The sequence below is a fragment of the Papio anubis genome, chromosome 17 (assembly GCF_008728515.1).
Source record: "Papio anubis isolate 15944 chromosome 17, Panubis1.0, whole genome shotgun sequence".
In the NCBI taxonomy this organism is placed as follows: domain Eukaryota; kingdom Metazoa; phylum Chordata; class Mammalia; order Primates; family Cercopithecidae; genus Papio; species Papio anubis.
The window spans coordinates 31,252,376-31,268,907 of record NC_044992.1 but is presented as its reverse complement, the minus strand read 5'-3'; the positions used below and the strand labels follow the sequence as shown (position 1 = coordinate 31,268,907).

Here is a 16,532-nt window from a genome sequence, read left to right as displayed (position 1 = left end):
AAAATAGGAATGAGGAGTGACTGCTAATGGATAAGGGGTTTAAGGATTATAAAAATGTCCTGATACTAGTGATGATATGCAAACTCTAAAAACATAACAAAAACCACTGAATTACACTTTTAAAAATGAATTTTATAGTATATAAATTATATCTCAGTAAAAATGATGTTTTTGGGGAAAAACTGAAGAGTTATATGACCATATATAGGGTCATGGACAGGGTTGCTAGATTCACAAAAAAAATACATGAAATCCAGTTAAATTTGAGTATTAGTATAAGCATAACTAGGAAATATTTGGAACATGTTCACAGTAAAAACAAATATTTGCATTTATCTAAAATGACCATCAAATAGTTACCAATTAATAATACTGAATAACTAGATGATTTTCCCCTTGACAATTGAAGATACTAACCATATTATTAGGCAGTATTATTCTAGTATGGTAAAATTAACACTTTTCTGATTTACAGATGTTTCAAAAGCAAGTTTGTCATTCGCCAAAATTAGCATGTTAAGTACAAAAATGACTTGAGTCTGTTTGAGAAAGTATGTTAACAAAATATGTGTAAGGTTAATACTTACTGTTGAAAACAAGGACTATTTTTCTTACTACGTATGTGCTTTATGAGGAAAATTACTGTCAGATGCAAAGGATATCCAAGTCATAGACCACAAAACAACTTAATTCAGTATAATTAGATTCACACACTGAATTCTTTTCCTTGCCTGATTAAAGTACCGTCAGAGTTCTTGGAAGAATCCAGAAAAAACATGCTTTTGTAGTACTCAAAGAGGGCCAAATCATGTGAAATATAGATTTCACGACTGGTGTTAAATTTTATATATCAGTTCAAAATAATTTTCTGTAGAACCTTATAAAATTAATTTTATGGTCACTGAGGTCCTGGTATTTGGGGTTTAGAAATTCCCAGTCTCCCATACAGAGTGTGTTCTAGAGCATAATCATTTAAATAATTTCTATTTGATTTTCCTACCTGTTAAGTAGGAACATCACTGGCATTAGCAAACATTTGCACTACAATATGCTAGGCTCCATTCTATGCATGAGAGATGCCAAAAAGCTTAAGCAAAATTTCTATTTCCATATTGAACTTACAGATAAATTAAATGGCAAATAACTTGAATACAAAGAGGTATCAAAAATAGATGTTAAGTGCTTAAAATATCCAAATTCTAAAAGGTCAGAGATGAGATAGAGCATCTCCAGTGACTAGAACAGATGGGACGGGGTTTGAAAAAGAGGTAAGAAATAAAATGTGCCCAGCAGCACACTGAAATATTAACTCTAGGTAAAATGCTCATCAAATTTAAAACTTCCATATCAAAGAGACAAAAACGAATGATAACTAAACTTAAGGGTAAGCAAGTTAGTTGTGCCAGAAAGTAAGGACAAGCTCAAAGAGTGATGAAGATATGTCAAAAGGACACAGACACCAAGTTATTGGGCTCCCACTAGCCAAATGTGGGACATTTTGTGCACTCTAATAAGTAATTATTGAGCAAATATAATCCATTGAATAAAATAGGAATCTATGAGACCAAAATGATAGGTAAATAAAGGAATGAATTGAAAGTTCAATGCAGAATGGCATATTTACATAGTTTTAAATTACTGCCCCAAAAACCTATAAATTTTTGTAAGTACAAAAGAGTAACTGCATAGTGAGGAAGACCAGCAGACACCATCTCAGTCATGTGATTAAACTGATCATCATCAATAACAACTCAAAATCATGTACCTCCTGATAGGATGCAATTAGAACCAGCACCTGCTCTGTGACATTCTTGTCAAAGATGAGTAAGCTAAATCTAACCATAACGAAACATCAGATAAAAAATTGAGGCATTTTTGACAAAAAATAAATGACTTGTAATATTTAAATGTGCTGAGAGCATAAATGGCAAAGAAATAATAATGACCTGTTCCAGAATGAAGATTAAAGAGATATAAAAATTCAGTTTCCAGCCGGGCGCAGTGGCTCACGCCTATAATCCTGGCACTTTGGGAGGCCGAGGAGGGTGGATCACGAGGTCAGGAGATCCAGACCATCCTGGCCAACATGGTGAAACCCCGTCTCTACTAAAATCACAAAACAAAATTAGCTGGGCGTGGTGGCATCTGCCTGTAATCCCAGCTACTTGGGAGGCTGAGGCAGGAGAATCGCTTGAACCAGGCAGTTGGGAGGTTGCAGCGAGCTGAGATCTCACCACTGCACTGCAGCCTGGTGACAGAGCGAGACTCCATCTCAAAAAACAAAAACAAAAAAGTAAAGTTTCCCCTAACTAGATCCTTCTGCTAGTTACTGGGACAATCAGTGAAACTAAAATGGAGTTTCAAAATTAGATGGTGAAAATTTATTGATTTGACTTTTTTATGGTTATATAGAAGAATGTTCTCATTTGTAGAAAATACACATTCAAGCATTGAGGGTAATAGGGCATCATGTCATGTTGGCAATCTACTTTCAAATGATCCAAGGAAAAAATGTATCTGCCTTGGTGGAAGGCCAGTGCATATAAAAATAAATCAGGTACAATTTATTTTTAAAAGAAACCCCAGTATTAGTGGAGACAGACAAGTAGACAACCAGTCAAAATACAAAATAACAAGTACTATAATGGGGCGTAAAATGAGTAACACAAGGAAGAAAAGAATTGACTCCACCTAGAAAAGTAGGAGAAGAAATAAGGTAATTTTTAACAAGAATATTGCATGAATGAAAAATACAAATCATGATCCAATGATATACTTCTAAAATGAAATCTTAAGAAGAATCAATTTCATTAAACTCAGTAGGAACTTCAAAAGTATGCATTGTAGGAATTTTTGGTGAAGAATAAAGCAGATATAATAATCCTTACCCTCAAGAAGGTAAAAATATTTTAAGTATTTAATCTAGGAGAAAGAAATTGGGTATTATATGTATCAGATGTTAACTATTCCCATATTTATTCATGAATGAATTAAAATTTCATAAATAATAATAATTTATTTGCCTGAAATAAATTTGCCTGATGGGAACATTAGATAAATAATGTTTTATTATATAAATAATAATAATTTGCCTGATGGGAACATTAGAAGAAATGAAAAGATACTGTGTTAATGACTAAAATTCCATTTGCTAGTTTTTCTCTAATCAAGGAACTAACTGGTATGGGTAAAATGTTAAACGGTGATAGCTTAGAAAAGTCATTCAATGCTAAAGGCTAAGATTACCTAGATGATGGTGATGGATGCATAACAGTGTGAATTAGTACCATTGAACTGTATGCTTTAAAATGATAATGATGGATTTTTTTTTTTTTTTTTTGCATTTCACCACAATTTTCTAAAATGATAAGATTTCCAAACTATTCTAAAATTCATATAAAACCAAAAAAGAGCCCAAATAGCCAAGGTAATCCTAAGCAAAAAGAACAAGCTGGAGGCATCATGTTACCCGACTTCAAACTATACTACAGGACTGTGATAAGCAAAACAGCATGGTACTGATACAAAAACAGACACACAGACCAATGGAACAAACTAGAGGGCCCAGAAATAAGGCCACATACCTACAACCATCTGATCTTCAACAAAATTGACAAAAACAAGCAATGGGGAAAGGACTCCCTATTCAATAAATGGTTCTGGGATAACTGGCTAGCCACATGCAGAAGGTTGAAACTGAACCCCCTTCCTTACATCATATAAAAAATCAACTCTGGTGGCTCATGCCTGTAATCCCAGCACTTTGGGAGGCCGAGGCAGGTGGATTGCCTAAGGTCAGGAATTCGAGACGAGCCTAGCCAACATAGTGAAACCCCATCTCTACTAAAAATACAAAAATTAGCTGGACGTGGTGGCAGGTACCCCTAAGCCCAGCTACTCAGGAGGCTGAGGCAGGAGAATCACCTGAACTGGGGAGGCGGAGGTTGCAGTGAGCCAAGATGGCGTCATTGCACTCCAGCCTGGGTGACAAGAGCGAGACTTTGTCTCAAAAAAAAAAAAAAAAAAAAAAAAAAAATCTACTCAGGATGAATTAAAGACTCAAATATAAAACTCAAAACCATAAAAATTCCAGAAGACAACCTAGGCAATACCATTCTGGACACAGGAACTGGCAAAGATTTCATGACAAAGACACCAAAAGCAATCACAACAAAAGCAAAAATTGACAAATCGGCTCCAATTAAACTAAAGAGCTTCTGCACAGCAAAACAAACCATCAACATAGTAAACAGACAATTTATAGAATGGGAGAAAATATCTGCAAACTATGCATCTGACAAAAGTCTAATATCCAGCATCTTTAAGAACCTGAAACAAATTTACAAGGAAAAAAAAAACCATTATATAGTGGGCAAAGGACATGAACAGACACTTTTCAAAAGACTGTTACTAGAGAAACGTAAATCAAAACCAGGATAAACCATCTCACACCAGCCAGAATGGCTATTTTTAAAAAGTCAAAAAATAACAGATGCTGGTGAGGTTGTGGAGAAAAGGGAACGCTTCTCACACTTGTAATCCCAGCACTTTGGGAGGCCGGGGCGGGCGGATCACGGGGTCAGGAGATGGAGACCATCCTAGCTAACACGGTGAAACCCCATCTCTACTAAAAATACAAAAAAATTAGCTGGACATGGTGGCAGGCACCTGTAGCCCCAGCTACTTGGGAGGCTGAGGTAGGAGAATGGCGTGAACCCAGGAGGCAGAGTTTGCAGTGAGGCAAGGTTGCGCCACCGCACTCCAGCCTGGGCGACAGAGTGAGACTCCATTTCAAAAAAAAAAAGAAAGAAAAGGGAACGCTTATACACTGTTAGAGTGTAAGTTAGTTCCATCACTGGGGAATGCAGTGTGTGTATTCCTCAAAGAGCTAAAAACAGTACCGCCATTCAACCCAGCACAATCCCATTCCTGGGTATATACACAAGGGGATATCAATCATTCTACCATAAAGATACATGCATGCGTATGTTCACTGCAGTACTATTCCTAATAGCAAAGACATGGAATCTACCTAAATGCCTATCAATGCCAGACTGGATAAAGAAAATGTGGTACATAGACACCATGGAATAATATGCAGTCACAAAAAAGAATGAGATCATGTCTTTTGCAAGAACACGGATGGAGCTGAAGACCATTATCCTTAGCAAACTAATACAGGAACAGAAAACCAAATACTGCATATTCTCACTTATAAGTGGAAGCTAAACGATGAGAACACATGGATACATAGAGGGAACAACAGACACTGGGGCCTGCTTGAGGGTGGAGGATGGGAGGAGGGAGAGGATCAGAAAAAAATAACTATTGGGTACTAGGCTAATACCTGAATGGCAAAATAATCTGTACAACAAACCCCCATGACACGAATATACCTACATAAACCTGCAAATGTACCCTTGAATTTAAAATAAAAGTTTAGGCCAGGCACGGTGGCTCATGCCTGTAATCCCAGCACTTTGGGAGGCCAAGGCAGGTGGATCACCCAAGATCAGGAGTTTGAGACCAGCTCACCAACATAGTGGAACCCCATCTCTACTAAAAACACAAAAAATTAACTGGGCATGCTATTGGGCACCTGTAATCCCAGCTACTCGGGAGGCTATGACAGGAGAATCACCTGAACCCAGGAGGCAGAGGTTTCAGTGAGTTGAGATCTAGACACTGCACTCCAGCCTGGACAACAGAGCAAGACTCTGTCTCAAAAGAAAAAACAAAAAGTTTAAAAATAATTTTTAAAAAATTAAAAAGATAAGACTTCCCAGTTTAGCCTGAGAGTAAAATAACAGAGATAAAGAAAAATGTGCAAACCCATTTCCTGTCTTTAGTCTTTTCTAAACTGTAGTAACAAGAACACAAAAAGCAGGAAAAATATAAATAAGGGATACAAATTCAAGATTTTAACATTTTAATTAAAGCTGATGAATTAATTCAAATAGAACTTGGACTATGAAAATGCCAAGACCTGGCCAGGTGTGGGGGCTCACGTCTATAATGCCAGCACTTTGGGAGGCCGAGGCGGGTGAACCACCTGAGGTCAGGAGTTCAAGACCAGCCTGGCCAACATGGTGAAACCTTGTCTCTACTAAAAATACAAAAATTAGCCAGGTGTGGTGGCGGGTGCCTATAGTCCCAGCTACTCGGGGGTGCTGAGGCAGGAGAATTGCTTGAACCCGGGGGACAGAAGCTGCAGTGAGCCAAGATCGCGCCACTACACTCCAGCCTGGGTGACAGAGTGAGACTCTGTGTCAAAAAAAAGAAAAGAAAAGAAAATGCCAAGACCCTATCAATCAGTAAGTTGGATTTTCCTTTAGATATTAATTAGAAATAAACATACATAGCTTTTAAGAACTATTGATCTTTAAATGCTAGAACTCAACTTAGAAAAGTTAAGTAAAATCATTTTTTTAAATCCGCAGATCTCTAGTGCTAGGGTAATAACTGAAAAAGATATAATACCACTGCACTGTTAAGAACAATTTCATCTACATAAATATTATGGGGATCTTAAGAAGGCACAACAGACCGACAAGCAAAGCAGCTCTGGGTGCCGAGGTTAATGGGTCAGGTAACTTTGATGCTTTTGTTCCATGTATTTCAAGATTGTCTAAAATTTACCTCCAAAATGTTATTATGCATTACTTATATCATGAAAAAAATGCAAGAAATAAAGCAAAACAATGAAGTCAAACAAAATAAAAGATATTATTCAAAAAGCAAAGAACATAGCTATCACTAATATAGTTGCATATTTTAGAATTCTTAGCCAATATAAGAGAAAAATTTTAAAAAGATGTTAATTTTCAGAAAATGTATTCCACTTAGAAATTCCAAGAAAATTTACTGAAAAACTACTTGATCTTACAAGAGAATCTAGCAAAGCAGGCAGACACAAATTCAATACAAAATTATCAATAGGTTTGCAATACCACAGGAATGACAAACTTTAAAATGTTACAATTCCTAGCTGCAAAACTTCCACAACATAAAGATGTCAGTTCTAATTGTATTAAAATGTAATTTCAATGCAGTTTAAATAAAAATCTCCACAGGATTCACTATGTAACGCAGTAAGGTCACTCTAAAACACAACAGCTGGGAAAGCTTTTGAAAATGAACAATAAATCAAGTCATAAAGCTAAAGTAAGTAAAAAAGTTGCTTCCTATTAGGGAAATTTCCAAACATACACAAAAGTATAGAGAATGTTAACATGACCCACCTACGTGGACATCATTCAACTTCAATAATTAACACTGCAAATTTGTTGACTCTATCTCTTTGTTTGTTTTGCTAGAATATTTTAAAGCACATTAGAGATATCACATCTGTTCACCTGTAAATAATTCAGAATATATGCCTAATAAATAGTGACTTTAAAAAAATTAGTTACAAGGCAATATGCAGTGGCTTATGCCAACACTTTGGAAGACCGAGATGGGAACCCAAGAGTTCAAGACTAGCCTGGGCAACACGGTGAGACTCTGTCTCTACAAAACAGATACACAATTACATACACAGCAAACTAGTTATACTTGATAAATGTCATATAATACCTCGTTTGGGCCGGGTGCGGTGGCTCACGCCTGTAATCCCAGCACTCTGGGAGGCTGAGGTGGGTGGATCAACAGGTCAGGAGTTCAGGACCTGCCTGACCAACGTGGTAAAACCCCGTCTCTACTAAAAATACAAAAATTAGCCGGGCCTGTTGGCGCATGCCTGTAATCCCAGCTACTTGGGAGGCTGAGGCAGGAGAATTGCTTGAACCCGGGAGGTGGAGGTTGCAGTGAGCCGAGATCACACCACTGCACTCCAGTCTGGGAAACAGAGTGAGGCTCTGTCTCAAAAAAAAAAAAAAAAACCTCGTTCATGGTCAATTTTCTCCAACTGTCTCAAAAAATGTCTCTTTATACTTTATTTAGATCAGGGTCCAAACAAAATTTTCACAATGCATTTACTCAATGTGTATTTTAAGTCTCTTATAATCAACATAACCATCCCTCTATTTTCTACTGTCACTTATTTGTCCTATTATCTAACCAACCCTCCCCTCCCCTACTGCTAGATCATTTCAAAGCAAATTCCAGACATCTGTAAATACTTTTGCATCACTAAAAAATAAAGACTTTAAATTCTTGAATATCTAATAATATTATCTACATAATATCTAATAATAAACAATATCTAGTAAGTCAAATGTAAAAAGCTCACCACTTCTCTGAAAAATATCTTTCTATATTTGGTTTGTGTGAAAGAGGATTTAAATAAGGTCTACGCTTTGTGCTTAGATGATACTCTCCAAAGTCTCCTTTAAATTTTAACAGTTCACCTTTCCCGCACCACACGTCACTTTTATTTTCCCGTTAAATTATTTGTTAAAGAAATCAAATCATATTTATAACATAGAACTTCCCATATTTTAGAGTTGGCTAGTTGCATTTTCATTGTGTTGTTTACCTTATCCCTCTATTTCTGTATTTTCTCCAAAGTGCTAACTATATCTAGAAGCTGATTTGTTAGTTTGGTACAAAAGTAACTATAGTTTACAATAATTTATTATATATTTCAAAAATAATTAGAAGAGTGGATTTAGAATGTTCCCAACACAAAGAAACAATAAATGTTTGAGGTGATGGATATCCCAATTAGTCAGACGAGATCATTACATATTGTATGCCTGTATCAAAATATCACAAGTACCCCATAAATTTGTACAACTATTATGTACCCACAAAAATTAAGAATAGGCCAGGATGGTGACTCACACCTGCAATTCCAGCATTTTGGGAGGCTAAGGCAGGAGGATCACTTGAGCTTAGGAGGTTCAGACTGGCCTGGGCAACACAGTGAGACAACACAGTGTCATCTCTACAAAAAAAGAGAACAAATTGAAAAAATTGCCAGATGTGATGGCATGTACCTGTAGTCTCAGCTACTTGGGAGGCTGAGACAGGAGGATCACTTGAGCCCAGGAGGTAAAGGCTGTACTCAGCTATGATCCTGCCACTGGACTCCAGCCTGGACAACACAGCAAGACCCTGTCCTCAAAATAATATAATAATCATAATAATAATTGTATAAGAAACTTTAAAAAAATTTTTTTAAATTTTACTTAAGCTCGTTTTACATTAGAATATTTCAGTGAGGCTGGGCACAGTGGCTCACACCTGTAATCCCAGCACTTTGGGAGGCCAAGGCGGGTGGATCACGAGGTCAGGAGTTCAAGACCAGTCTGGCCAACATGGTGAAACCCCTTCTCTGCTAAAAATACAAAAATTAGCTGGGCATGGTGACACATGCCTGTAATCCCAGCTACTTGGGATGCTGAGGTAGGAGAACTGCTTGAACCCAGGAGGTGAAGGTTGCAGTGAGCCGAGATCGTGCCACTGCACTCCAGTCTGGGCAACAGAGCAAGACTCCATCTTGAGGAAAAAAAAGGAAAAAGAATATTTCAACGGAAAAACTTTCCCTCATCAACTACTTGTCTTATTAAATTGATACAAGAAAAGTGGGGTAAACACTGTATATTTTTGGTTTATCAGTTTTCAGAGTGAGTTAGTAAACAAGCAACCTAGAGTAATGCCTAATGCTTTTTCAAACATATTCTTATAAACTATTAGTGTTTACGTTCTCTAAATTTAAGACATTTCAATCCATTATAGTCATTTATTTTGGTGGGAATTCCAGAGAAATATCACTTTAGACAGCTGGAAAATGATAGGCTAGTCAATAAATAGAGTAGGGTCAAATGGCTATCCTGTAGAATAACATATATACAGTGTTATACTGGCAAGTGCATATAAGGTATGAAGCAAAAGGTATTTGAGATTTTAAGCTATTAAGACAACATACAGTATCTACCATGTGATATTAAGAATATTAAATATATGTGGGTCGGGCACAGTGGCTCATGCCTATAATCCTAGCACTTTGGGAGGCCGAGGCAGGCAGATCACGAGGTCAGGAGTTTGAGACCAGCCTGGTCAAGAGATCATCCTGGCCAATACGGTGAAACACCGTCTCTACTAAAAACACAGAAATTAGCCAGGGGTAGTGGCAGGTGCCTGTAATCCTAGCTAGTCGGGAGGCTGAGGTAGGAAAATTTCTTGAACCTGGGAGGCGGAGGTTGAAGGGAGGCGAAGATCGCGGCATCACTGCAATGCACCCTGAGCAACAGAGCAAGACTCCGACTCAAGAAATAAAAATAAAAATAAATAAAAATTAAAAATTAAAAAAGAATATTGAATATATGTGAAGCACTTAGCATGGTGCCTGATACAAGTGCTCAGCAAATGATGCATATGAACATATGCGTACCCATGCACGTGCACATGATTATCGGCTGGTAAATGTTTACAATCTAGCTCTCGGGCCCGGCGCGGTGGCTCAAGCCTGTAATCCCAGCACTTTGGGAGGCCGAGACGGGCGGATCACGAGGTCAGGAGATCGAGACCATCCTGGCTAACACGGTGAAACCCCGTCTCTACCAAAAAAATACAAAAAATTAGCCGGGCGAGGTGGCGGGCGCCTGTAGTTCCAGCTACTCGGGAGGCTGAGGCAGGAGAATGGCCTAAACCCGGGAGGCAGAGCTTGCGATGAGCTGAGATCAGGCCACTGTACTCCAGCCTGGGCGACAGAGCGAGACGCCGTCTCAAAAAAAAAAAAAAATCTAGCTCTCTGAGGAAAAAAATAGCCCTGATTTGTAGTGTTTGCAAATTTTCACGATCAAATAGTCCCAACATGGGTGATTTCACGCAATCAATATAATATCCCTAACACCGTGCCAAGGAGGGATGTGCATCACCGGTTCTCACTAGCCTCCACGGTATCCATACATCCATATTCATCAGTAAACTATTTTTGTATAGATGAGTATGTCCATGTTTCCATGTATGTGTGTGTATGTATGCACATATTTATGTACACAGAATCCAAATGCCTGGTAAAAGGTCTGGAGAGACAGTAAATGAATGACAGGAGTTTTCTCTGGGGCAAGAAATGGTCTCAGGTTGGGAAGAGCAGGATAAACAGCACTACTGTTTTATCAAAATTCGTTGAATTTTTAAACAAAAAAATATTCATCTAGTGCTTATGTATTTACTGGGTCGAAATGGAATTTTTCCCTAATTATCAAACCCATGCTATCATAGACAGCAATATTTTCTCACAAACATCAACATTAAGCTGCAATGTGATATAAATGACCAGCTAGAGTAGATGTCATATCACACCAAGAAATCGCCTTCTGAAAAATTATACAGCTTACTTTGGCTTCAGTTTCTCCCCTGTGAAGAGTATACAGATGGTGGACAGCACATTGTGATGAGGACCAAGGATGAGTCAGAATTTGGAAGACATGAAAGTCATGGCCAAGGGTGTCTGTTGTGACTAGAAGCATTCCTGGAAGACAAAAAACAAAGGGTAAAAATAAAAATGATTATGTACGTGGATGAAATATTCTAAAAAGCTACTCATAATATTTAAAATATTACCAAAGGGAAAAAAATTACCAAGGCTATAAGAAACTTTACAAAAGAAAAAATTAAAACAAAATATATTTTCCATGAGAATACCAAGCTTAATGCCACATCAGTATATCAGCAAGGTACAAACACTACATGTGCAAGTATTACGGTATTCCTGTAAAACTAGCAGAGAGAAGTTTGATATTCCTGGATTTACAGAATTCATAACTGTATTTTATTTTTTTCCTGAGGCAGAATCTCACTCTGTTGCCCAGGCTGGGATGCAGGTTCCTGATCACAGCTCACTGCAGCTGCAAATTCCTGGGCTCAAGTGATCCTCCTGCCTCAGCCTCCCAAGTAGCTGGGACTACAAGCACATGCCACCATGCCTGGCTAATTTTCTTTTATTTTTGTAGAGACAGGGTCTCACCATGTTGCCCAGGCTGGTCTCGAACTCTGGGCCTCAAGCAATCCTTCCGTCGTGGCCTCCCAAAGCTCTGAGATTACAGGCATGAGCCAGCATGCCCAGCCACAATTATTTTTTAAAACAAAGAATGTGAAAATGGCATACCCCCATGGAACTCTCTCTTTTGCAATTTCTTCAAACTTTAATTCTACGCTCCAATTTATCTACTGATCCAACTACTACTTCCTGTACTTAATTCACCATGATATTTATTGAAAATGCCAATAGAGCCTATTACAGGGAAAGTTCTTAATTTTGATGAGATGTCATAGCTAGGAATTCTTTGCCTAACCCAAGGTCACAAAGATCTTCTGTTTCCTCGCAAAAGTTTCATAACTTTATGTTTGACATTTAGGCCTGTCATCATTTTAATATTTGTATAAGGTGTGAGGACCTTATACAACAAGTTACATGGCGAGGATCCTATACAAAACATGGACAAGGTTAACTTTTTTGCAGAAGATGTTCAATTGTTCCAGAAAGACTTCTTGAAGACACTGTCCCTTCTCCATTGAAGTAACACTGTCAACTTGCCGAGGATCAGTTGGCTATATTTGTGTAGGCCTATTTTTTTTTTGAGACAGAGTCTCGCTCTGTCGCCTAGGCTGGAGTGCAGTGGCGTAATCTCGGCTCACTGCAAGCTCCGCCTCCCAGGTTCACGCCACTCTCCTGCCTCAGTCTCCCAAGTAGCTGGGACTACAGGCGCCCGCCACCACGCCCAGCTAATTTTTTGTATTTTTGGTGGATACGGGGTTTCACCGTGTTAGCCAGGATGGTCTCGATCTCCTGACCTCGTGATCCACTGGACTCAGCCTCCCAAAGTGCTGGGATTACAGGCATGAGCCACCATACCTGACATTTTTTTTTTTTTTTTTTTTTGAGATAGTCTCACTCTGTCACTCAGCCTGGAGTGCAGTAATGCATTCTCGGCTCACTGCAACTTCCACTTCCTGGGTTCAACTGATTCTCCTGCCTCAGCCTCCCAAGTAGCTGGGGCTACAGGTGTGCGCCACCATGCCTGGCTATTTTTGTATTTTTAGTAGAGACGGAGTTTTGCCATGTTGGCCAGGCTGGTCTCAAATTCCTGGTCTCAAGAGATCCACCACCTCAGCCTCCCAAAGTGCTGGGAATACAGGTGTGAACTACCATGCCAGGCCAAGGCCTATTTTTTGAAGTTCTATTAATTCAATTTCTGTGTCTATACATTCACTAATACCACACTCTTGGTTACTGAAACTTCACAGAAAATCTTGAAATCAGGTAAAATGAGCCTTTTCCTGCCTTTTTCAACATTATTTTAGTCATTCTTGTTTAGGATTTTGAGGGAACTGTATTGAGTGTAATAATTTGGGGACAACTGATATTCTAATATTGTATCTTCTCATCTATTAACACAGCATATTTCTTGATTTAGATCTATTTTGACTTCTTTTTCTTTTTGTTTTTGATTTAGATTTATTTTGACTTATTTTTCTTTTTGTTTGACACTCAGATTCTGAAAATATTATCTTTTAGAGTTATTATAAATGGTATTATTTTTAAAATTTCAATGATCAATTTTTGCTTGCTAGTACACAGAGATAAAATTGATGATTTTTTATCTTGACAACATATGTTTCCTGCAAGTTCTAGGGGTTTATACGGTATGTGAATTTTCTTTGATGACAATTATGTAGTTTAGGAACGGGCACAGTTTCATTTCTTCCTTTCTGATCTACATGCCTTTTCTTCAATTTTCTTGACTTACTGCATTTGCGGAGGCAAGCAGAAATAGTGAGGAGAGATTTCTGTGTTATAGGAGGAAAGCATTCAATCTTTAAGTATGACATTAAGTATAGGTTTTTTGTAAAAGCCCTTTGTGAAATATGCTGAGAGTTTTTATAATGAAAGAAAATCGAATTTTTCAAGTGCTTTCCTGCATCTATCGAAATGGTTATGTGGCTTCTCTTTTTAAATCTATTAATATAGTGAATTCTAACAATAATTGATTATCAAATGTTGAACATGTCTTACATTCTTGGGATAAGTCTCATTTGGTCACAATGCTTTATTATAAGCAGCTAGATTCAATTTTCTAGTATTTTCTTGAATATTTTCATATCTGTGTCCCTGAGAAATACTGGTTTGTAGTTTTCTTTTCTAACAGTGTGTTTGGCTGATTTTGCTATTTAGGACAATCGAGGCCTCAAAGAATCATATGGGAATGCTCCCTACTCTGTTGTTTTCTAGAAAAAAAAAATGCAGGATTGCTATTATTTCTTCATTAAATGTTCAATGGAATTTTCAAGTAAAAATATTTGGGCCTATTTTCGAAGATTTTTAACTACCATTAAATATTTTGTTAATTTTTTTAATTTAAAATTTCTTCTTTGACGAATTACTTTCTGTAATTCAAGGAATGCATCCTTTTTAATATCTGTAGAGACATTAATGATATTCCCTTTTTCATTCACGATATTGGTAATTTGTGTCTTCTCTGTTTTTTTCTTCACCAGACTGGGAAGGTCTTTTTAAGGTTAACCTATTTGGTTTCATAACTTTCTGTTTTTCTCTTTTCAATTTCACTGATTTCTGTTACTATATTTATTATTTCCTTTATTCTCCTTGTTTTGGGTTCATTTGCTCTTCCTTGTTTTGAGTTTCTTACGGGAGCAGCTTAGATTATTGTTTCAGGAACTTTCTTCTTTTCTGGAGTAAGCACATATAGGTATAAATGTCCCTCTAAGACTGCTTAGCTAAATGTAACAGATTTTGATATGCTGCAATTTCATTTACATTCAGTTTTAAATGTTTCCTAGTTGCTTCCTCTTTTGCTCGTGGGTTATTTAAAGGTATATTGTTTTGTTACCAAATATTTGGATATTTTCCAGATATCCTTCAGATATTATTGCCAGTATAATTTCATTATGACAAGAAGTTACTTCTTTTACATTTGTTAAAGTTTGTTTTATGGTTCAAAATGTGATCCTTGTTCCATATACACTTGAACACCTAGAATATATTCTAGAAAGGTATAGAATTGGTAGTGATGTTTGCATCTTCAATTTCCTTACTGACTGACTGCTTTCTGTTCCATTACTGAGTAGGAGTTATAGCCTCCAAGTATAATTGTGGACATAAGTAGTTTTCCTAAGTTATATCAGCTTCCTAAATTTTAGAGCAAGGTTCATGCACATTTAGGATTGTATGATGTCTTGGTCAATTAACCCTTTTAACATGATTTAACCCTGGTTATTTTCCTTGCTATGAAGTCTACTTTTTTCCAATATTAATTTCACCACTCCAACTTTGTTTTGATTGGTACTTGCACGGTATATATTTTCCATTCTTCTACTCTATATCTATCAATCTAGGCTTCTTTTAGATAACAGTTGGGTGCTCTCAGACTTGCTCACTCTCTTTCAATCAAATCACTGCCTTTTAATTGGTGTTTGTAGTTTATTCACATTTAGTACTTACTGGTAGGGCTGGATTTAGGTCTACCAATTTATTATTATTTCTGCTTGTCTTGTTTCTGTTTTTTATTTCTTTTTTCATGTTTTCTTGCTGTTTTGGGACTACTGTAATATTCAATTTTCATGACATGCTAATTTCAACATTTTATTCAGTTTTGTTTATTTCTCTTCTCATGTTTTCTTGCTGTTTTGAGACTACTTATTTTTAACAATATTTAGTGTTGAATGTTAAAAATAAATAATTTATCTATGGGCTTTTGAGCTATATCTCTTTATATTAAAATTTTACTGATTGTTCCAGAGATTATAATACACATATCTAACTTTATGTGCCTGTTCGGTTGTATTTTGTCCAGGTTTCATAATTGTTTTCTATGGAAAGGATGGTTTGTACATTTACCTTGCTATTCCGAGAAGTAGAATCACATTAGTATAAGCATTTAAACTAATGTTTTGTTGAACCAAAAGGCATGAAAGAATATTAAGCATCTGTGGGAAGACAAGGTAGTCATTTCAGTGAAAAGATGAAGTATATTTGAGTTTGCTATTTCTTTGGCAAATATAAGGTACAGCTCTCGTCACTATATTAAAATATCCTACTAGATACCACTGTCCTGCCTATTTCCAAGAGAATATATTTTAGAAAATGAAAGGTGCCATTTATTATAAATAATTTAATAAATTATTAAACCTATAACTATATATATAACCTTACCTCTCATTATATATCTAGCTATGATCATGAGGTTATTTACATAGCTTATATTCTTTACTTATTGTTATTCAAACAATAAATTTGTTTTGTTTTATTTGGTTTGGAGATGGAGTCTTGCTCTGTTACCCAGGCTGGAGTGCAGTGGCACAATCTCGGCTCACGGCAACCTCCGCCTCCCGGGTTCAAGCAATTCTGCCGCAGCCTCCCGAGTAGCTGGGATTACAGGCCACCGCTGCCACGCCTGGCTAGTTTTTTGTATTTTAGTAGAGAGGGGGTTTCAACCATGTTGCCCAGACTGGTCTCAAACTCCTGAGCTCAGGCAATCCACCCACCTCGGCCTCCCAAAGTGTTGGCATGAGCCACCGCACCCAGCCTCAAACAATGAATTTCTAAGTTTAGGCAGGAATGCTTT

General features: G+C 37.2%; 1 protein-coding gene across 13 annotated transcripts in view; it reads right to left on the bottom strand.

Annotated features, from left to right (window-relative positions):
• Positions 1 to 16,532, bottom strand: part of BCAS3 (BCAS3 microtubule associated cell migration factor) — a 704,563-nt gene that overhangs the window by 437,449 nt on the left and 250,582 nt on the right. For all 13 annotated transcript variants that reach the window (XM_017950665.3, XM_017950664.3, XM_017950669.3 and 10 more), the window contains exon 14: positions 11,286 to 11,419. In XM_017950665.3, the coding sequence (XP_017806154.1) occupies positions 11,286 to 11,419 (134 nt within the window). The remainder of the gene's footprint in view (positions 1 to 11,285; positions 11,420 to 16,532) is intronic.